This window comes from Diabrotica virgifera, chromosome 3, assembly GCF_917563875.1.
Source record: "Diabrotica virgifera virgifera chromosome 3, PGI_DIABVI_V3a".
NCBI classification, from domain to species: Eukaryota; Metazoa; Arthropoda; class Insecta; order Coleoptera; family Chrysomelidae; genus Diabrotica; species Diabrotica virgifera.
Window position 1 is genome coordinate 100,513,889 of NC_065445.1, and position 22,795 is coordinate 100,536,683.

The 22,795-nt window shown below is 32.3% G+C and overlaps 1 protein-coding gene across 1 annotated transcript in view; it reads right to left on the reverse strand.

Annotated features, from left to right (window-relative positions):
• The window catches only part of LOC114342807 (dynein beta chain, ciliary), a 399,165-nt gene that overhangs the window by 276,047 nt on the left and 100,323 nt on the right, over window positions 1–22,795 (reverse strand). The window contains exons 16-19 of the mRNA XM_050645369.1: window positions 15,555–16,044; window positions 13,967–14,237; window positions 10,135–10,412; window positions 7,453–7,587 (exon numbers count right to left, since the gene is read on the reverse strand). Of these exons, the coding sequence (XP_050501326.1) occupies window positions 7,453–7,587; window positions 10,135–10,412; window positions 13,967–14,237; window positions 15,555–16,044 (1,174 nt within the window). The remainder of the gene's footprint in view (window positions 1–7,452; window positions 7,588–10,134; window positions 10,413–13,966; window positions 14,238–15,554; window positions 16,045–22,795) is intronic.

The following is a 22,795-nucleotide window of genomic DNA, read 5'->3' on the forward strand; positions in this document are numbered from 1 at the left end:
CTTAAAAAATTTGAAGCTTCATTATGTATGGACTGCAAAACTTCAAATCTGTATTTATTTTGATATGCATAGGTATCTATTTACAAATAGATGGAATTGTTAACAAATAAACGACACAAACTTTGGTATTAAACTTTTACTATTAGACTAACTATTTTTAAAATGATGATATCATGAAATTATGAATTAGGATGATATTATGAAATGTAAATAAAAAATTGTCAAGAGATGGGGCCTTATATTACATTTTTTGGCGCATTTTTTTGCTAGTGCAAATTTGTCTAGATATTTTACAGTTAGGTATAGCCTCCCCTATTGTAAAAATCACGAGCCGCCACTGATGAAATCGATTCATCTGTAGAATTTAAATAAAATTACCAGTTTTATTTTTTCTAAATAGTTTTTTTTTTAATTTTTCTATTGATATTAAACAAGCTGAAAATGCGAGCATTATCATAACGAAAACTTTGCCTATATACCTATTTAAATTCATAATATAGAAAATTGCTATTACGAAAAACTGTTTAGAATTAAAAATTATGTTTTAATGTGCAAGTACATCATTCTAATTTAAATGTTGTGAACTATAAAGATACTTTACTCGAAATTCATATTTTTTTACATACCTCGTATAAAATTAATAAAATTTGATTCATGATGGTTGCATCACAAATCTTAGACCAAGAAGAGATTTTTATGAAGAATAACTTTTCTTCGTCAAATTAAAAATACAAGAGTTATAAATGAAAATGATGTTGGTATCCATAATTTGAGAAAATTCGTCAAATATTTTTTTCCATTAGAAGGATGTAATTTCATATATCAGAACATACTTTTTTATTCCAAACCACATTTTAAATAACAATTTTCCAATATTGTAAAATAAATAATACATACATGATAAAGATACTTTTACTGATGAACTTTACTTGGATCTACAGACCTAGCGAGTCTCGTAAATTCCACGGCTTTGCGCCACGCTTCACGCAACCGTATTTGCGTACTTGTGTTTTGAGTTGTGTGCGCTGGTCACTGGTCGAGTGGAGTTATAGATAATTTACCAAATTTAAATATAATCGTTTCTACTGATTCATTATTAATATAGTAAGTATAATATGTATTATTGCTTTCAAAATATACTTAAATTGTATTTTTATACATTTATTACACATATTATTTTATATAATAATTAAATTCACTATAAAATGTCATTTATATTTTATTAATAGCTAAATAATTTAAAATTTAGTTTGACATTCACGAAGTGTCAAACTCAAATGTAAATAATAACATTTGCTTTGCTTAACAAATTCAGGTTAAAAAAGTAGCCTACTTCCTAATCAAAGATTTCAGCTGACGTTTAGTGCCTGGTAGGAGATAACCGGATTGTGACGTCACATTTTCGATTTTGAGGTCGATTATCTCGAAGACGGTTAGAGATATCAAAATGCCGTTTTCAGATTTGGATTCAGAAGACAAAACTACATAAGAATCCATCGATACGTCTGCTCTAAGTATTGCAGGAGCGGCGACGCAATAACACACAGACTTTTGCAAATTTATAAACGAAAAGTTTTCGTTGAAAACGAAAAATTTTAAAATCGATTTTTTTAGAATACAGTGTATCCTATCGACTTAGACTAAGAGTAACTTTTAGTACTATAATACCTTACGTTTTAATTAATCGAGACTCAAAAATGCTTAAAAATTAAAAACAAAAAAGTTATGCGATAATATAACAGTTCTCCTACCCAAAACGAACGCTTGTGACCGGTACTAAAAATTTGAATTTGCAGTGGATGGAATCGATTTATCTCTTGAAGATAAGTATGTGTACCAATTTTTGTCTTTCTAAATATCAGCGTTCTGGAGATATTTAAGAAAAACCAATTACCAGACGCCATTTTCAAATAGCTCTAGCTCCTTTAGGGAAGCGTTTTCGGACTAGATGAATTGGGTTAAATTGTCTTAAAATTACCAGATGAATCTCCTGTATTCGTTTGTCTGTAGAGTTTCTGGATACCCTGTATATAGACTGTCTAAATTGTTACTCTGTACAGTCTGATATAAAATAATTTTTATCCGTTAAACAAATTAGTGAAGGTAAAAATAAATTAAGGGTAGAGTTCTGCCAGTCATTAGTATTTAATTTTTTGTATTGTATTTAATTTTTAGTATTGTACATAATGAATAAAAAATAAACCAAAAACAAACAAGAACAAAAAAAATAAACAAAAAACAAAGCAATAAAAACAACTTCCAAACTCGCCAGTACTTTGTGCTACCAGTCCTAAGCCTGGATAAAGGATGAGGGGAGGTTGATGCCACCATTGCTCAGATTACAATCCTGTTTGAGCACCCTGTATTATGTACCTAATGTTTTTCGGTCTCCCACTGTTCGGTCTAGTGAGATTTCGTTAAAGTGCTTTTCGGTCTAATGAGTTCGGTCTACTGCTTTCGATCTAATGATTTCGGCCTTTTTACAGTAAACCCTACGTGACAGAATAAGAAGTAAAGACATTAGACAAAACTGTGAAATACAGGACATAGGAAGGTGGGTCAGGCAGAGACGAAGATATTGGAACAAATATATAAAGAGAATGGAGGACAACAAACTCGTTAAAATCGCAAAAACGAATAACCCAGTAGATCAAAGACCACAGGGTAGACCATCCAAACGATGGCGAGCATGCTGAACCTCATCGTCTGGGGAAGACTCGATGGCAATGAACAGGCAGTAGCCTACTAGCATGACCAATCATGCTAGAAATAAGAAGAAGAAGAGCAACGTAAACGAACGGTAAATGAAGCTGTCACCTCCGGTCAATTTATCTAGGTAAAATTTCATCGAATGCTAATTCCGTGTACTCATAATAGGAGTATACTAAGACAAAATGAAAGACAATTAATGTTTATTTTTGTTTCAGAGGCAACCATTATCCCCTTACGTACTTTTCACCCTACTGGTATCTTCAGACCAGGCCTATGGTCTGCTCTGAATCAAAATGAAAACCAACTGTCTTCGTAGAGGAGAGGAAGGTATTATGGAATAGTCAGGAAATATGGAATACCGAGTTCACAGCTCTATTAGGTGTTGCCTTCTTGTGAAAATACTATGAAGTATTTACCGAGTAATACTTCCATTATATTATGCAGCCAAAGCTGACCGCTTGTTGTTGCTGTACAAAGCGCTACAGAAAAAAGTTTGTTTTGTGACCTTCAAAAGTTTTTGTAGGTCATTTTTTAAATATTTTCATTTAATACTTCATAAAATATTTGATTTAAACATTGAGGTTAATCGTAATGTAAAGTAAAAGAAGTGTAGTTTTGCATAGCTTGGTCGTTTGTTAGCTCATAGTGTTTTGTCCATCAGTTTAAATGTGTGTATTATGGAATAGCAGGTATTTCTAGAAGAATGGTTCTAAAGAACCGGAAAACAAAGACTCTGAATGTATCTTATGTAATGGAAAACTCTTCAAAGATAAACGAGGAGAGATTTGGATTCAATGCTTAAACTGTTCTTTGTGAGCCCACCTTGACTGTACCGGAACAGAGAAAGAAGATTATGTGTGTGATTTTTGTAAATAGAGTAGAAGCAGTAACGATTAGCATATAATCTTAAAAATATGGTTTTTCTAGTTGAAAATATTTCTTTTCAGTTGATGTTTTATGAACTCTAATTTTTTTCAATGATTATAACATGTATTCTATATTTCATATTAACCTCTATTTGTAACTTTTTTTGTAATAAATATGTTTATAAAAACAAAATGAATATTTCATTTTTTACAAGTGATAGTTCATTGCAATAAGTTGTAGTATGGAGTCATGATGATTTTGGGAATTTTTATTTAAAAAAGAATGTTATTTTTAATAATGTAAATGGTATTCCATAATACCGTAGTCTTCTCTACGGAATAAACATTCGAATTTGACCTAGATAAATTGACGGGAGGTGAATTCATATTATAAATCCCCTCACTCAACGAAAAAGGTACGTAATATCAATAAAAATGTTAGTTCAGACAACAAACGCAATACTTAAAATTTGTCCAATTCTTGGTTTTATTGGAACAATAAAGCGATGTTCATCAATTCATTATTTTCGTTAGTTGAGCCAATGTATTACGTTTATTGAATGGATGAACATTCATTATGTATACCATAATATCAGTTTATTGGTATTACAGACTCTGTTCACTGAGTCAACGAACACTATTTATTGATATTACGAACTCTGTTCACTGAGCCAACGAACACTATTTATTGAAACAACAACGTCGTTAATTGACCGACAAAGACTATTCGTTGTGTCAATAACAGTGTTATTTCTCCTAACGTATTTCGTTTATTTCTACAATTATGTTACAATTAATTCCGTTAATTCCCACAATAAATACGGTTTTTCTTACAAGCAATTCTATTCATTCTTACAATCAGTTTCGTTCATTCCTACTATGAACGTATTTTATATCAATAATTACTGAATGCATTAACCCGATGTATGATATTAATTGATTAATAATAAGTTTTTAAATCCCCTTTTTTTCCTTAAACTAATGGACTTTACACTGTGTGATTTCTCATATGATTTCACTTATACAGTGCACTGGAATAAGTGTTACACTCCCCCCACCCCCTTATTAACTTATTTATTTTTAGCACGTAAGCAAAACGCTCGGACAGGTCGATTTTTAAAATAGTCAAAGTATATTATAACATCATTGTTTCGAACTTTACACGATCCCTCTTCAGGTGACAGGCGTAACTTTGATTTTTTTAAATATGAAATTACTTTATGTGACAGCTCATTTAAAACCGTTTGAAATAGTTATTCCAAAAATGTATAACACTTTAATCCTTTTTGAGAGCGCAGGTGCAAAATTTCGATCGAATTCTTTTTAAACGCATTAATTTTTTTGGAATCCTGAGAAAACTAATAAGTATTTTTGAAAAATTTAAACGCAGAATAAAAGATTACATTATTACCGAGGGCAGAAAGTCCCTTAGAATAAACAAAAATTTTCTTTTGAATGGTATATTTCAAATTAAAAATCATACTAAATTTTCTCTTTTTCACCCCTGTGACTTATTAAAATAATCATTATAGAAGTTCTCAGGGACTTCAGACCCTCGATAATACTGTAATATTTTATTCTGCGTTTAAATTTTCAAAATATTTCACGATAAGAGACACACGAAAACTTCCTTCTACTACGGACTACACTTGGTAACGAAATATCCGGCATTTCGGTAGAGGTAACAGCATTGTTTAACAAAGAATTCTTTTTTAAACACAGAGAAGCTAGGGGTATCACGATAAGGAAAAGCCGTTACATTTCAAATAGGCAAGCAAAACATTTATTGTCTCAACAACTACGATTATCGTCACAATGTACGCATTGATTGTGGGTATTAAACGCAGTAGTAGATTGATTAATGCATTTTTTGTCTCAACAATCAGTTTACATCTTTACAATAATCATTTATTACTCTATATTAACAACATTTGTACATTGTTTTAATGAAATCTGTACGTTGTCACGATAAACCAAGGTAATTGCTTGTCATGTACGAAATCAAGAAAGTGAGTTGCGGCCACAATTAACATTATTTATTAAATATACGAAACTAAGTTATTGGCTGAATAAATTGAGTGTTATGGATTATTGTACTCTAGTTATTTTCACAATTATTATTCAATCATTGTGACAATAACCAAATATATTCGTCAATGTCCAAAAGTTCGTTGAAACAACAAATTAAATTGTTGTTACAACGAAATACTATTCAATAATCACTGTTAATCAATATTACGAACTAATTTTTTTTGAGTGCTCTTGTCTGCTTTATGTATCGTTCGCTTACATTGCAAATTTTAGAAAGCACGGATTAAGGTTGTCACCAGAATGTTGGTTTTAACGATATAGTATGGTATAACTAGACCCAAACCCAGACATCCAAAGTGAAAGTAATCCTGCAACACCAAATTGTGTTCTATATGGTCCACATAATGTTCAGAAAAAAGTCACACCATTTTGAGCGTCGGGTTTGGGGGGGGGGAGAGGGGGGAGAAATCGGCAAATTCGTAGTTTTTTAGCTTTTTCGTCAATATTTCTAAAACTATGCAGTTTAGCATGAACAATCTTTTATACAAAAATATTTTACATTAAATTTGAAATAAAAAAGGCCCTATGCATAATCCTTCTAAAATGAACGGTTCCAAAGTTACAGAGATACTATATTATAATTGGTTTAAATAAAAGCCTAACCCAGACATCCAAAGTAAAGTTTTCCTCCAACACAAAATTGTTCTATATGATCCACATATTGTTCAGTAAAAAGTTACACCAATTTGAGCGTCCGGTTTGGGGAGGAGGTGGGGGAGAAGTCGGTAAATTAGTAGTTATTTTACGTTTTTCGTCAATATTTCTAAAACTATGCTTTAGCGTAAATCATGTTCTATACGCAAATTTTCTACATATAATTTAAAACAAAAGAGGTCCAATACATAATTGTTATAAAATCAACGGTTCCAGAGTTACGTATGGTGAAAGTGGAGGTTTACGATACTTTTTATATTTTTTGGGCAATTTATAATATTATTACTGATGAAAGAATTTTTTTTGTAAATAAAATTTGCTATTTCAGTGGCCGATGGTATGTTAGTGATAAGCCCTTGAAGAAACGTCAACCTCACCACCCAAAATTATCATCAATTGTCCAAATAATATAAAAAGTATCGAAAACCTCCACTTTCCACCCTCCGTAACTCTGGAACCGTTGATTTAATAACAATTATGTATTGGACCTTTTTTGTTTTAAATTTTATGTAGAACATTTTTGTATAGAACATTGTTTACGTTAAGGACGAAAAACTTAAAAAAACTACTAATTTACCGATTTCTCCCCCATCTCCCCCCAAACCGGACGCTCAAAATGATGTAACTTTTTACTGAACAATATGTGGACCATATAGAACAATTTGGTGTTGGAGGAAAACTTTTACTTTGGATGTCTGGGTTAGGCGTTTTTTTGGACCAATTAGGTACATTATACTACCTCCGTAACTTTGGAACCGTTCATTTTCGAAGGATTATGCATCGGACCTTCTTTATTTCAAATTTAATGTAGAACATTTTTGTATAGAAGGTTGTTCATGCTAAACCGCATAGTTTTAGAAATATTGACAAAAAACATAAAAAACTACGAATCTACCGATTTCTCTCCCCTCCCCCCCCAAACTCGACGCTCAAAATGGTGTGACTTTTTTCTGAACATTATATGGACCATATAGAACAATTTGGTGTTGGAGGAAAACTTTCACTTTGGATGTCTGGGTTATGCCATTATTTGGATCAATTTTATCATACTAATAGAAGTTTTAGATTTTCGGATATAAAACTTCTCATTGTGTTCTGTACTATTGTTTAACTTAGATAAGTTAATCACCTTGTAGTCCATTTGTTCTGAACAATTAAATACATAAACCATAATTCCTAGGGCCCGTCCAAGATCTTTAGTTGTTTCGGTTTTTCCTGTGCCTGCGGGTCCAGCAGGCCCTCCTCCCATAATTAAATGAAGTGACTGTAACAAGAATTGGTAATATTAGTACTATGTTAATAATATTAGCAATAGTGTCTGCATTTAAAGTTTGCAAAAAGTTAAGTCATAACAAATCGGCATCGACAAATCTGAGCTCACTGCAAAATATATTACCGAAATAAGTTTCCTTTATCGAAGAACCAATATTTCATTGTTTTTAATGCTAGTTAATTAATAAAGTACACCTACATTATTTATTCTTCATGTTAAACTACATATTTTAATTCATTTACAATAACACTAAATCATAATTAATTTATATAATATACAGGGTGTAACAAAAATGCAGGTCATAAATTAAATCACATATTCTGGGACTAAAAATGGTTCGATTGAACCTAAATTACCTTAGTAAAAATTTGCACATAAAAAATTACAGCCCTTTGAAGTTACAAAATGAAAATCGATTTCTTCCAATATATCGAAAACTATTATAGAATTTTTATTGAAAATGAAGACGTGGCATTCTTATGGCAAGAACATCTTAAAAAAGAAATTATAGTGAAATTTGTGCACCCCATAAAAATGTTATGAGAGTGTTGTTTCCTTAAACCCCCCCAAACTTTTGTGTACGTTCCAATTAAATTATTATTGTGGTACCATTAGTTAAACACAATGTTTTTAAAACTTTTTTGCCTCCTAGTACTTTCTCGATAAGCCAGTGTTTATCGAGATATTTTGAATATTTTTCGAATCCACCACATTTAAGGCCATCGGTACATAATTCGCAAATATTTTACGGCTATCCCTACCTTTTCTGTCTTTACACGGCAAATTATGTGTAGTAAAATTCACACTGGTATGGATATGTACACATTACTAGAATGTCATTCTACTTGAAAATGTCATCATTAATTTAAATAGATGGCTTTTGAATGTTCTTGGATAACTGTTATTTGTATAATTGCAAATTATTAATTCGGTTAATAAATGTGATATTTTTTCACTAACTATGTATTCAGTGATTGTAATAATTTATATGTACAACAAAAACTAATACTCAATCGAGAAAAGAGGAAAAGTGTTAAAGTGATTTTTTTATTAATATATTGTTACTATGGAACGCTTACAATTTTGAACATCTTTAACAATAAAATACTTGGATCACAGAATATAATATCCTGATGTATTCTCTGCTTGGATCCTCCACGAATAATACACAATAAATAACTTCTTATTAAGCTCACGTCTTAAATCAATTATTTATCAAATACACTATACCTATATCAATATTATTTAATCAACAACTCAAAATATTCCCGATGCCATGTCAAATATTTAAAATTGTCACTGATTGTCACTGTCTGACTGTCAATATGCTGACAATATTCTATTCTACTGAGTGCGTTGTAAGACAAAGATAGATTTCGAAAATATTACCACGGACATTGTGTTCATTTTTTTCGAATCCTGAAAAACCAATAAATATTTTTGAAAAATTTAAACACAGAATGAAAGATTAAATTATTACCGAGGGCCGAAAGTCCCTTAGAATAAATAAAAAGCTTATTTTGAATGAGATATTTGAAATTAAAAATCACACTAACTTTTCTCTTAGTTTTTCACCCCTGTAACTTATTAAAATAAACATTATAGAGGTTCTCATGGACTCTCGGCCCCTTGCTAATAACGTAATCTTTCATTCTGCGTTTAAATTTTTCAAAAATACTTATTAGTTTTCTCAGGATTCGAAAAAAATGAATCCTCATTTGAATAGCATTGCAGCCGAAAATACGTACCCATCCCCTTAAGTATGATTATGGAGACCTGTTAAAAAGGTAATCTGAAAATTTATTTATAATTTTCATTTTTAGGTCTCTTTTGAAACATATTAAGAAGCCAAATCTCGGTAAAAAGTGGCTTATAGAAAAAGTACTGAGAGGCAAAAAAGTTTTAAAATCACTGTGTTTAACTAATGGTACCACAATAATAGTTAAATTGGAACGTACACAAACATTTGAAGGGTTTACAGGAACAAAATCCCCATACAATTTTTGTGTAAACATATTAAAAAGAAGCCATATCTCGATAAAAACTGGCTTATCGAAAAAGTACTAAGAGGCAAAACAGTTTTAAAAACATTGTGTGTAACTAATGGTACCACAATAATAATTTAATTGGAACGTACATAAAAGTTTGGGGTGGGGGGTTAAGGGAATAAAACCCCAATACAATTTTTATGGGGTGCACAAATTTCACTATAATTTCTTCTTAAGATGTTCCTGCCATAAGAATGCCACGTGTCCATTTTCAATAAAAAATCTATAATAGTTTTCGATATATTGGAAAAAATCGATTTTCATTTTGTAACTTCAAAGAGCTGTATCTTTTTTTACGTGCATATTTGTACTAAGGTAAGTTACGTTCAATCGAACTATTTTTGGTCCCGAAAATCACAAAAGTAATATTTGTCTATGTATGAAATTTAATAAAAAAAATGTTTCATCTGGAAAGCAGATGGCTGAGGATCGACCTAATTTCGGATCTTAGACTATATTCGTATAACATGTAATGTTTTTAACAACTTACCTGGGTTAATGTTATATAACAACGATCTGTAAGCGGAGTAATAACAAGTCTTGGAGTATTTCCCAAATACTCGTAACTGTATCTAAATTGGGCATCGCATATATTTGCATAGCATTCTTTATCCTTCTCGCACCATCTGTGTCGTAATTGGGAAACCCATTGAAAAGCTAAGGCGCTTTCAACTTTTGATTGTATTAATTTGCCTACAACATCTCTAGAATGTACGTCGATTGTGCAAATTGTCATGATTTTTTGTCTGTCTTGTTTGGATAAATCACCTGCAAAAGTTTTATGATCAAATAAATTATTAAGACATTTTGTAATTTTATTAATATACACTCTGGCCGAAATAAAGCAGTACATTTTTAGTTAAAAATAACTTTTTTTGTTTTTTTTGTGCGATTTAATTTCTTTTTGCAGGGCCTAATAGCCTAACATGTTCCAAACATGACTGCAAATTTGGAAGCAAAAATAACTTAAAGGGTCGGACAAAAATTTATGTAACGGTGCATTTGAACTCGTTGCAAATGAAAACTGGCTTAGCTAAAATTGAACTGATATGCTCTTTTGGTAGGTTAACACTATCCAAAACACTTCTGTAAAAAGAAAATTTTTCAAAATTACCGGATTCGCAAAATATCATTTTTTTTATTTAAATAATGTTCAGAACACTCCTTTGCCATGGAATTTAAAAAAATCTCGAATTTGTAAAATATTTTTAATTAAATTAAGAAATCTTATTTGAGTACTTTTCTAATATGTTCACCAGAATGAAACCCTCTTAACACTAAATTACATCTTTTCCATCTCTCAAATTAGCAGTACTTAATTTTTGTTAAATGTCTTAAGAATTTCTCAAACGCTGAAATATGCCAATTTTATTTAGTAAGCCATGACTGCTTATTAGGTTGCCATGGAATTTGTTTGACATTTCTAGTTAAATAAGTAAATTGTCCAGTTCATAATGGCACTTTTAAGCAAAGAGGACAGAATATTAATTAAATATTAGCGTGAAAAATATAATTTTATAGTGCAAGAAAAATTGTAAATGCATTTCCTGAGAAAATTGGCATATTGGAACGATAGGAAATTTCTTAAGACATCTAAAGGAAACCCATATGTCTATTGAACATAAAAGTGGAAGAGGAGGGAAGCGAAGCTCAAGAACTGAAGAAAATATTGTTAGAGTAAGGGTTTCTTTAGGATTTTTCTTTCGAATATTCTGAATTTTTCTTCATCTTTTTCCGTGAGGAACATTGTCTCAGCTGCGTATGTAATTACTGGTGTGATTGCAACTCTGTATATTTTCATTTTTGTATTTCTGAATAAGTTCTTGTTCTTCATAAGCCAGTATATCTCCACTAGTATTTTGTTGCCTGCTAGTATTCGTTCCGTTACTTCTTCACTTCTCTTGTTTTGGCCATTCACTATTACTCCCAAATATTTAAATTGTTGGACTCTTTCAAAAGTGTAGTTTTCTATTTTGATTTCTCTCGTCCTGTTATCGTGTTATCTTCTCTTCTAGAGCAGAGTAGATACTTTGTTTTTCCTTCATTAATTTCTAGACCTCTTTTCCGTGCTTCTCTTGCCAGGATTGTTACTACTTCTTTTAATCTTTCCTTGTCTCTTCCCATAAGAACTAAATCATCTGCATATGCAACTATTTGTGTTGAGGAGTGGGCTATAGTTCCTTTAATTTTGCTGGCCTTAGCTGTTCCTTCTACTGCTATCTTAAATAATGTGGTTGACAGGGAATCGCCTTGTCGCACTCCTGTTTCTATTGCAATTGATTTTGTGCTACCTTCTTCTGTTGTTACTTTAGCTCGAGCTCCATCCATGGTCATTTTTGGTAATCTGATTAATTTTGCTGGTATATCTTGATTTTTCATTTCAATAAATAATTTATTTCTTCCAATACAGTCAAAGACTTTTCTGAAGTCTACGAAGAGGATGTGGAGTTCTATGTTGTGTTCGTCGCATTTTTCGATTGTTTGTGTAACTATGTGGATCGCATCTGTAGTGGATCTGCCTTCTCTGAATCCTTGCTGGTAGTCCCCAATTTTTTTCTCTGTGAATTGAGTGAGTTTTTGTTTGATGAGGGCTGTTAGAATTTTATATGTTGTACTCAGTAGAGATATTGCTCTATAGTTGTTACAGTTTGTTACTTCTCCTTTCTTAAATATTGGTATAATTCTGCCTTCTTTCCAATCCTCGGGCATTTCTTCTGCTACCATATTCTAACTATTAGCTTATAGATGCTTGTTAATAACTTTTCCCCTCCAATTAGCTCATTTCTTAGGGAGTTTCATCTGAGCCAGGTGTTCTTTTCTGTTTAATTTTTTGAATGATGTCTAAATATTCATCATATGTTGGTATCCCTATTTCAATATCTCTAATGGCTTCCATTGCGCCTACTTCCTCTTCCGGGTTTTCTTTGCATCTATATAGTTCTGTGAAGTGTGTTTTCCTTGATCTATTGTCAATTTTAACTACTGGTCTGCCTTTTCTTTGTTGAGCTTTTAGGTATCCAACTAGGTCCTTTAACAGCTCTTCCATCCACAGTTTTTTTTTGTTCTTGCAACAATTATCCGCTGCTTTCTTTTTTCTTTATATTCGTTTCGATGATGTTCTTTAGTTGATATCCATTTATCTCTTGCTTAGTTTTTCTGTTTGATTTTGATTTCGCATTCTGCATCAAGCCACTCTTTCCTTTTTTTTATTTCCCTCTCTCCTAGCACCTCTTCAGCTGAATTCAAAATGGTTTCTTTTATATTTTCCCATATGTCCTCTGTGTTATTTGCTTCGGTTAGATTTTTCTTTAGGGTTGTCTCATATTGTTCTCTTAGTTCCTGTACTTTTAACTTCTCCAGATTCCATCTTTTTTTGTTTTGTCTTGTTCTCTCTGCTTTAATTATCTTTATTTTGATTTCTCCTATTACTAGAAAATGGTCTGTGTCCGCGTTTGCTCCTCTATATGATCTGACATCGTGCATTATTGCTTTCCATTTTTTGGAAATTAGTATGTGATTTGATTGCCATCTGTTGTGCCAGGTATCAACCATGTTACTTTATGCTCTCTTCTGTGCATAAAGTTTGTGCTTATAATGTAACTGTTGGTTATTGCTGCTAGTTGGCATAGTTTTCTTCCATTATCGTTTGTCTCGTCATGAAGAGTTTCTTTCCCTGCTACTTCCTTATACTGGTTTTCTTTGGCTACTTTTGGATTGAAGTCACCAACTATTAGTACTATATCATTTCTGGGTAATCTTTCATTTAAATTCTATAACTTTGTTCCTAATCTTATTGTTAACCATGAATGCTGTACCGTTTTTCCCTTGCTTGTTTTCTCCCGAGTAGTATATTGTGTAGTTTTTCTTTTTTATATTTCCTTCTCATATATAGATATTGATTTTAAAAACGAAAGACAATAAATAACGGCACGTGGCACTTGCGACAGAAGTGACTACTTCTTATAGCGCGTTATATTATGATACTCTTGTAATTTTATGTCTACTTATCAGTAAAGTATCGTAGTGTTATCATGCTATATTCAACAAAACCAGCTTCGTACGACGTTTCATTGGATATCGCAATTCAGTTTGGCTGATTTTGTCTGCACAGATATATGTTTGAGGAATCCCTTCTGTGTGGGACTGGTATAGGACATTTCTCATTAGGTTTTTATGAGATTACAATCTATGTATATACACTTATTTAAAGAGATGGTACTGAATCGATGTTTATTTACTTAATTAGAATTCGTATAAATTCACTAAATAGAATTTACAAAGGTAGCCAGGAACTTAAAATATTTTAAAATAAATATACGTACCTAACAATAATGAAATTAACGTGCTAAGTTGGGAAACTTGTTTCTTGTAATAGTCTCTAATAGAATTATCATATCCTTCCTCTAATCTAGAAAATGCAATGTTAACTTCAGTAGTCCACCATATCTGTGTACAAGTAAGGGAAACCTGAGCAGGAAAATCAAACAACCATTGATCTCTAGGTTTTTCTTCATATGTTGTGACCCCTTCTCCTATTAAAATTCTTATTGTAGACCTCATACAAGATTGTACTCTATTTAACCACACCTCGACCTAATAAAGCAAAACTTAAATTAAAATCATTCATAAAAAACGGTGTGTTAAAAAATTAATTCACTGTATCATACAGTATGGTGCAAATGAAAGGAATAAAGTCGATATTTCGTAAACCGGCTACATTAAGGAAAAATTCCGAAACAGGTCGATTTTTATTTTTAAATTTTGATATTTTAGCATATCACACAAGTGACGTCATCCATCTGGGCGTGATGACGTAATCGATGATTTTTTTAAATGAGAATAGATGCCGTGTGCTAGCTTATTTCAAAGGTTATTTAATTCTCTATTTATTAATGTAAACATTAACATAATTATTTATACAGGGTGTCGAAAAACAATTTTTAAAATTAAATTAAATAAAAAAAAAGAAGAATGTATGTAATTTATTTAATTCAAAATACTTTTTACTCTTATCATAAAACAAAAAAAAATGTTTATTTGAAAAATAAACGTTGATTTTTGCTTAAATTCAATGTTCAAGGCAGATCCAGCTAGGCACCCATGCTTTTTGAAAGTTTGAACATTTAATTTAGGCGAGAAGCAATGTTTATTTTTCAAATAAACATTTTTTTCCTGTTTTCTGAGAGTAGTAAATGTATGTTTAATTAAAAAAATTACATACATTCTCCATTTTCTGTCCATTAATTTAATTTAAAAAAATTGTTTTTGGACACCCCGTAAAAATAATGATCTTAATGTTTATATTACTGAATAGAGCATTAAATAACCTTCACACGACCCCTATTCTCATTCAAAAAAATCATTGATTACGTCATCACGCTCAGATAGATGACGTCACTCGTGTGATATATATTATGCCAAAATATCATAATTTAAAAATAAAAATCGACCTGTCTCGAGATTTTGCCATAAAGTCGCCGGTTTACTAAATAACGAATTTATTCCTTTCATTTGCACCAAACTGTATAATAATAATTGTAATTGTCAATAAATAATACATTAAGGGCCGGTTGTTCAAACGCTAATTAACAATGATCACTATCAAATATTTGATTACTGTCACAACTGTCAATGTCAACTTTGGTTGGATTGCTGAAAACATAATTATTGATGAATAATTATGAAATTAGTTAATCAATTATGTTAATAGTTGTTATCTTAATTGATTAACTAATCTCATAACTTATAATCATATGCGTTTTCAGCAACCCAACCAAAGTTGACATTGACAGTTGTGACAGTAATTAAATATTTGATAGTGATCATTGTTGATTAGCGTTCGAACAACCGGCCCTTAGCATATGTTTTTTTGTGTTCACGGTATAAAATAGTACATTTGAAAAGACTTACTGCTCCATCACAGGTAGTTGCGCTATTAAAGTTGACTTGTTCCCCATCCTTGGCAATCATCCCATGAATTTGTTTATCCAATGTATTATCTTCATTCCTCCCAAAATTTAACTTTGCAATCGAATCAAACAATTTGGTTAAATGTTTCGCTACTAATTCGGGCTGATTTCCATTAGAGAGAATATCTAGCAGGTCAGCTGAGGAAACGAAGTAAAACCTCGGGAATGCTAATCTTTTGGTTTCTAGGTATACAGCCAAAGCTTTTTCGCATAACGTAAGGTTTTTCTGATGTTCTTCTAAAATTTCTAAAAGTCCTTGTCGATTTGTAGATTCAATGACATTAGGAACTTTTGCCATTTCGATCATTAGTTTTTTGAAGTTAGTATCTATTTTATCAAAGCGGGCTGAGTCTTCAGGTAACTGATTCCTTATATCTTCGGAGCTCATGAAAATTGATTCTAAGTGGGTCCATGTTCTTTGCACCTCAAACCTATGAATTGAAGTAAATATTTTACCATACTTAAAATTTTACTAACATATACAAAAATTATAAATTCAAAATTTTATAATAAAGGGGAGTTAGCAAGTGGATTATTCAGATGCTTCAGAGGAGAGAATAATATCCACAGATACGTATGAAGGTGCCATAAATCTGAGAGCAACTAAGGGATGCCCTCAAGGGACTGTATTGTCACCGTCATTATGGAACATAGTTATCGATTCCTGATTCATGGACTAAGCACCTAAGGAATCGTGGTCCTCGGTTTCGTAGACGATATTGTAATAGTGGCTAGGGGAAAATTTATCAGCACTGTTGCGGATCAGATTCCTTATGTCCTTCATTACATAAAGAATCGGTGCCTGAAAGAGAACCTCTCTGTGTACCCTTCCAAACCTAAAATTGGTAGCCTTTACAAATAAGAGGAAGTTTACTGCCCTGAATGAGCTGAAATGATTTGGAGAGGTAATGAAAGGACCAATGAGGTTACGTATGTAAGGGTAACCCTGGATTGCAAACTCAATTGGAACACTCCATAATAACAATATAACCAACAGAGAAGTAGGAACAGCAAACGAGTTGTAGGTAAAACCTGGGAATTGAAACCAAAGGTAATCTGTTCGTTATACACATCAGTGATACGACCGAGAGTTACTTATGGTTCAGTACTTTGGTGAAGAAAGGCGGCTTTGCAATCTTCTGTGACCTCTTTTACCCCCCTACAAAAACAAAAGCTTCTAAATATAACAAGAGCTTTGAGTAGTACAGGATCTGCTTCATTAGAGGCTATCACAGGTCTCTCTCCGCTGGAACTATATATATTTTGGCGGTAGAATTTATGACCATCCTATGACTCAAAGCAAACAATACATGGAGTCCGATATGATGACACCAGAACGAATCTTCACTTGAAGATAATACAATTATACGATCCAGGGGACAAAAAGTGGCAAATATTAATAAGGACTTAATATGGTTCACTGATGGATATAAAACTACTCATGGTACTGGATCAGGAGTCTTTGGGAAAACATGTAACTATAATAAATCTTACAGCCTAGGTCAACATACAAGGTCACAAGAGTGAATAAAAAATACATAAGCAGATTGTGGCCACCACAGCAAAAAATATTTAATTCTAGTCCGCAATTCCAGAATGTCAGACGATGGATCGCTCTACCTCCTTTAGCACTCCCCATATGTATGCATCAGATGGCGTTAGGGCTGATGAGTGGCGATCTCTCAAAATGATCGCGCAGTATTCGAAGAGACTCCCTGGCCGTGTGACAGGTTTCACCATCCTGTTAAAACCATTGTTGATCTTATACTTAAACCGTTTTTGCGACCTTTCCATATGATCGAAAATAGTACTCCACGATAAAAAATTTTTCTGCAAAACTGAAAACTCTCCTGAAGCACCTAACATTAACACGACATCCACATACGTTATAACCACGCGACCGCCGGTTGGATACTACTCAGTAGGTAGGTTTGTGCGCATGACACATACAAATTTAAAGCATACGCATTTCAGTATTCTTTTTCTCATGATCATCTTTCAGTGCGTCACAGTTTTTCGATTTCTTTCTAACGAATTAAATTGTATGTGACAGAAAAAAAGGCACGTCCGTGATTACAGACATTTACAACATTTATTCTAGTTATTCTAGTTATCGATAGATTTCGCCATAATAAAAAAAATTATTTTTTTTTTAATTAGATAATAATATTACAAATATAATGTATATGTTACAGTTCAAGTTGATTACCCAGTTGGAGTTGACTCCAACTAGTTGGAGTCGACTCTAACGGCTGGTTTCAGTAAAAGTTGATTATAAATATAAAATGAAGATTTATATTCAACATTTACTAGTAAAAGTAGACTCCAACTAGGAAAAGTATACTCTTCCCAATGCCATTTAGTAAAAGTTGATTCTGATTCACACAAACAGCCGATTCTAGAAATTAAATGTTACTGAATATGTTCAAATTAGTCTAGGCTATATCGTCGGCCCCGTTAGGTAAATTACTCCGATTCGAATTTTTTGCACAAACTTACTCAAAAAGAGGTCCTTATAACAAATCTACTGGGTGCCAGGCAGTACCTTTATCGATAAATTGTTTAAACAATTTTTTTAGACAAATTCACAAAAACAATTTTTTCACTTCGAACAATTTTTTTTTAGATCATTTGGGTTAGTCTGAGCAAAAAAAGGTATTTTGTGATTTTTCTCTAAAATTGATTGTTGTCGAGTTATACGCGATTTAAAATTTGAAAAATGCGAAAATAGCCATTTTCAAGGCTTAATAACTCGGTTAAAATCCATTATTATGAAAGTCAGAAAGTGACCAAATCAAAGTTTATAGCCCCCTCTACAAGATCCAGCAGAAATTTTTGTCACTACAGTAGTCTCTCTTTTTAACGATTCCCTATATAACGATAATTCCTCTATAACGATCAAAATACTAAACATTGTTTGGGTCGTCATAAGTACACTGTATTAATTCTTTCTCTATACCGATATCGTTCTCTCTTTATAACGATAACTTTTCAATATTCGATGACCTCACTTTTCAAGAAACAACTGATAACCATTTGCGTTTGGCAATAACTAAGATAACTAAACCGTGAGAATTTTACCAATTAAAGATAACACTTAATTGAAACACAGGGAATAACTGAAAAAACTCTTGCGTAGGTGTAACTTGATAAAAAGTGATTAGTGAGTGATTCATTTTGTAGCTCCAATTTAGCAAAAATTTGGTGGTTCAAATTTAAATCCGATATGCAGAAAGTTGAGTAAGTACACGCTTTTATCGTTCGGGCGGTGTGCCTTAACTGTTTTCACACAGATGTTGTCCTCTATTGACTATTGACGACTTCTAAGTTTCAATTTCGGTTGTATCTCGGTCTGTGAACAGTCAAGATGTTTTCGAAAAAGCGTAGAGTACTCTCGGTTAAAGAAAAGTTGTCGATAACTCGGCAATAGAGAAAACTAACACAAGTTATTTAGTACAGTATGATTACTATTACAATAACGATTTTTTTCTCTCTCTCTCTCTCTCTGTATAATGTGTATAACGATATCTCCTTATAACGATGAAAATTCCCGGTCACTTGCATATCGTTATAGAGAGAGAGGACTGTATTTTATTACTAAGCTTTATCTTTAATTATTAACAATGAGCGCTAAGTGCGTATTAGGCGGGCGTCAATGGTGAGTGCTAAAGAGATACACCATTCCGGTCGTCCAATGGTGAATCTCACTCGCACTCACATTGACGGCCGCCTCAATACACGGTTAGCGCTCATTGTTGATAATTAAAAATAATATCTTATTAATGAAATAATGACAAAAATTTCTTCAGGATCTTATAGAGGTAGCTTTAATTTTTGATTTTTTTTAGTTTCTGACTTTCATAATATATAATATCGTATGGCATTTTTGCCTTTCGGACAGTTCCGGCGCCAATTACATCTTTAAACCTGTTTCAAGTAACTAGTGTCGATGCACACTAGCCCAGGGGGACCGACGGCTTAACGTGCTCTCCGAGGCACGGTGAGACGGCTCGTGTCACTATTGGAAATAAAAATGGTTTGTCTTTGGCAGGACCGCAAATAATGATATGTACCACCAGTGGTACATGTACCACAGATTGCTTTACATAATATGAGATAGAGTAGATAAAAATTATTTTTGTGAATTTGGTTAACAAAAATTGGTTAAACAATTTTTCGACCGCGGTACCGCGTGACACCCTGTGTATTTGTTATAAGGATTGTTATACGGATGTATTTCTTTGAGTAAGTTTGTGCAAAATATCGAATCAGAATAATTTACCTAACGGGGACGACGTTACAGGCTATACTAATAAGTAGTTGAAACGGTCAAAACAAAGAAACGCACACTCATCAAAAATGCACTTGAGATTCTCGTATAATCAACATTTACTGAATCGATCCAGGAAGAGTCAACTCCAACTAGTAAAAGTTGATTTAAATGTTTAAAATCAACTTTTACTGCTCGTTTCAGTTGGAGTTGACTCCAACTAGTTGGAGTCAACTCTAACTGAGAATCAACTTGAACTGTAACATATATAATTTATAAGACTATACAAATCAAAGAAAATACCATTTTATAAATGCAAGAAACACATTTGATTTGTTTTTATTCCAAATTGAAAATAAAATGTGACAACTGTCATATTTAACCAAAATGTCATGTTAGAATAAAAATGTCATAAATGTGTATTATCACGGACTTACCCTTTTTCCTATCATTTGTTACGCACTGAAAAATGCTCATGAAAAGGACAATACTGTATATTTTGCCGCATATCGTAGTTACTTGGAAAATATAATGTATAGCCAAACATTCGAGAAGCATCTTCACAACCTTATCAAAGAATTGCAAAGTGCTCCAAAAGAATCAGGTATTTCAAAAGGCAAGTGGCATTCCTTGAGCATGTATTTTTCTTTGACGGGGTTATCACGGACCCTAACAAACTAAACACTATTAAGCCATTGCAAAGCCTTTACATAAATTAACAGAAGCAGACCAGCCATGTATCTCGGACGAAAAGTGTCAAGGAATATTCGATAGACTAAAAAAGTCCCTCATAACTGCACCTGCACTATCTTTACCTTTTTTAAGGTAAAGATTTATCGTTGATACAGATGCCAACAACCTGGGACTTAGTATTCACGGTGTGCAAGTACTTGGAGAAGATACGAGAAACGATCGTGCGAGAATAGCGGAGAAATATTGCAACTTTCTTAAATAAATCATATTGTCAATTGAAATTGTCAAATTGACGAATACTTCATACATACTGTCATTGAAGAAGAAAAATTATATATTCAACTATTTATAATGCGAAATAAGCCACAATTTTACCAAGAAAAGATTTTATTTAACGTTTCGATGCCCAAATCGGGTTTCGTTGTCAAAATACAAAATACTACTAAAATAAACAAAAATGTTGCTAAGTAAAAAAATTCTTCTAATAATTTACCCTATCTGATTCATTTATATTGTGATTATATAGGATGTGGTTACCCATACTGAAAGAGGAAGTCAATAGAAAGAAAATACCACGATTAGTAAGTCAATAACATATCGAGTTAGTACAAATTTTATATTTTAGTATTACTTAATGTATATCTATGTATTATTAATATTATTTATAATTTAAACATATTAAAGTCAGAATTTGGTATTAGTTTTTTGAAAGTAAATTAAATGTAAGACCAAATACTTACGATGTCGGGATAGTATCACGAGGTTTTTTCCTGGTTTTCCCTCGTGATTTTCTATGGAATCTCTAACGCGAGAATTTTACTGTCATCGTTGAATTTGGTTGTCTTTTTAAAGACAGATCACATGCTATGATATTTATTTGTGACGGATATTCTTGAGTTGGGATTGATTTCATGTAATCGAATGAACTATCTTTTAGTAAGGTCGTCCCAGGAACGCAACTCACAAATATTGACGATATCAGTTTAAAGTCTTCTACTATAAAATGTATAATATACGTCTGAATTGCTAATATAAATGAGTCAGATAGAGTAAATTATTAGAAGAATTTTTTTTACTTAGCAACAACATTTTTGTTTACTTTAGTAGTATTTTGTATTTTGACAACAAAACCCGATTTGGGCATCGAAACGTTAAATAAAATCTTTTTTTGGTAAAATTGTGGCTTATTTCCCATTATAAATAGTTGATTATAAAAATACCACAAAGAAATAGCTTCAGAATAAAATTGTATATTGCTCCACAATATTGATATGACATGCAATTATTATATAAAGGTAAATTTAATTAATTGTATTTTGCTTGCAGTACTGCATTTTAATAACTAATTTTATTTACTACATACAATTGTTTACGTTTTAATAACATAACCTGAATCTTATTTTTTCTTATTATTATTTTTTTGGACTATGGCCTTAACAATTATCCAGTAACCAGGACTAATATAATTGGCCAATATAATTAAAAGTGCGAATATTGTTGCTGAACGTATGCCGAACTTGCACGGTCCCAATAGTTATTTCACAAAATATGCTATTTTACTTTATGTCCATGTCGTACTACTTTTTTATTAAAAAACTGTCAAAAAATAAAACGACTGAATACAGGTTGGTTAGTTTAAATGGACGCGAAGGAGCGGGTTACTCTATGGTCGAAATATTGTTGAAGGACTGAAAAGAAAGACATACGATAGTGTGATGAGGCCTGGTTGGTGTACGTCGGTGAAGTGTGGCCTGTAAAGAGGATTCAGGAAAAGAAGATGGAGGTAGCTGAAATGAAAATATTATGGTGGATATTGGGTAAGACTAGAAGGGACAAGATCAGTAACGACAGATCAGGGATTACAGAAAGAGCCGGAATGTTTCAAAGAAAGTTCAACAGCAATGAATGCAACGGTTTGGTCACATCAGATGTATACATAAGAACTATGTGGGACAAAGGATAGAGCTGTCAGAAGTTGATCGGAGGAGAAGTAAAAGAAAATCGAGGAGAAGATGGAGGAACTGTGTGACAAAGGACTTAAAAGAGACAGGTTTAAATGAAGAAGGCACGATAGATAAGAGTGTAGAAGAGTAAGGAACAACGACCCCTGAAAAGGGAAAATAAAGGAAGAAGAATAACAAGACACTGTTAGATTTTAGAAGAAATTTAAAAATCAACGAATCCGACCCATTTTGTTTTACATTTAGAATAGACCTATT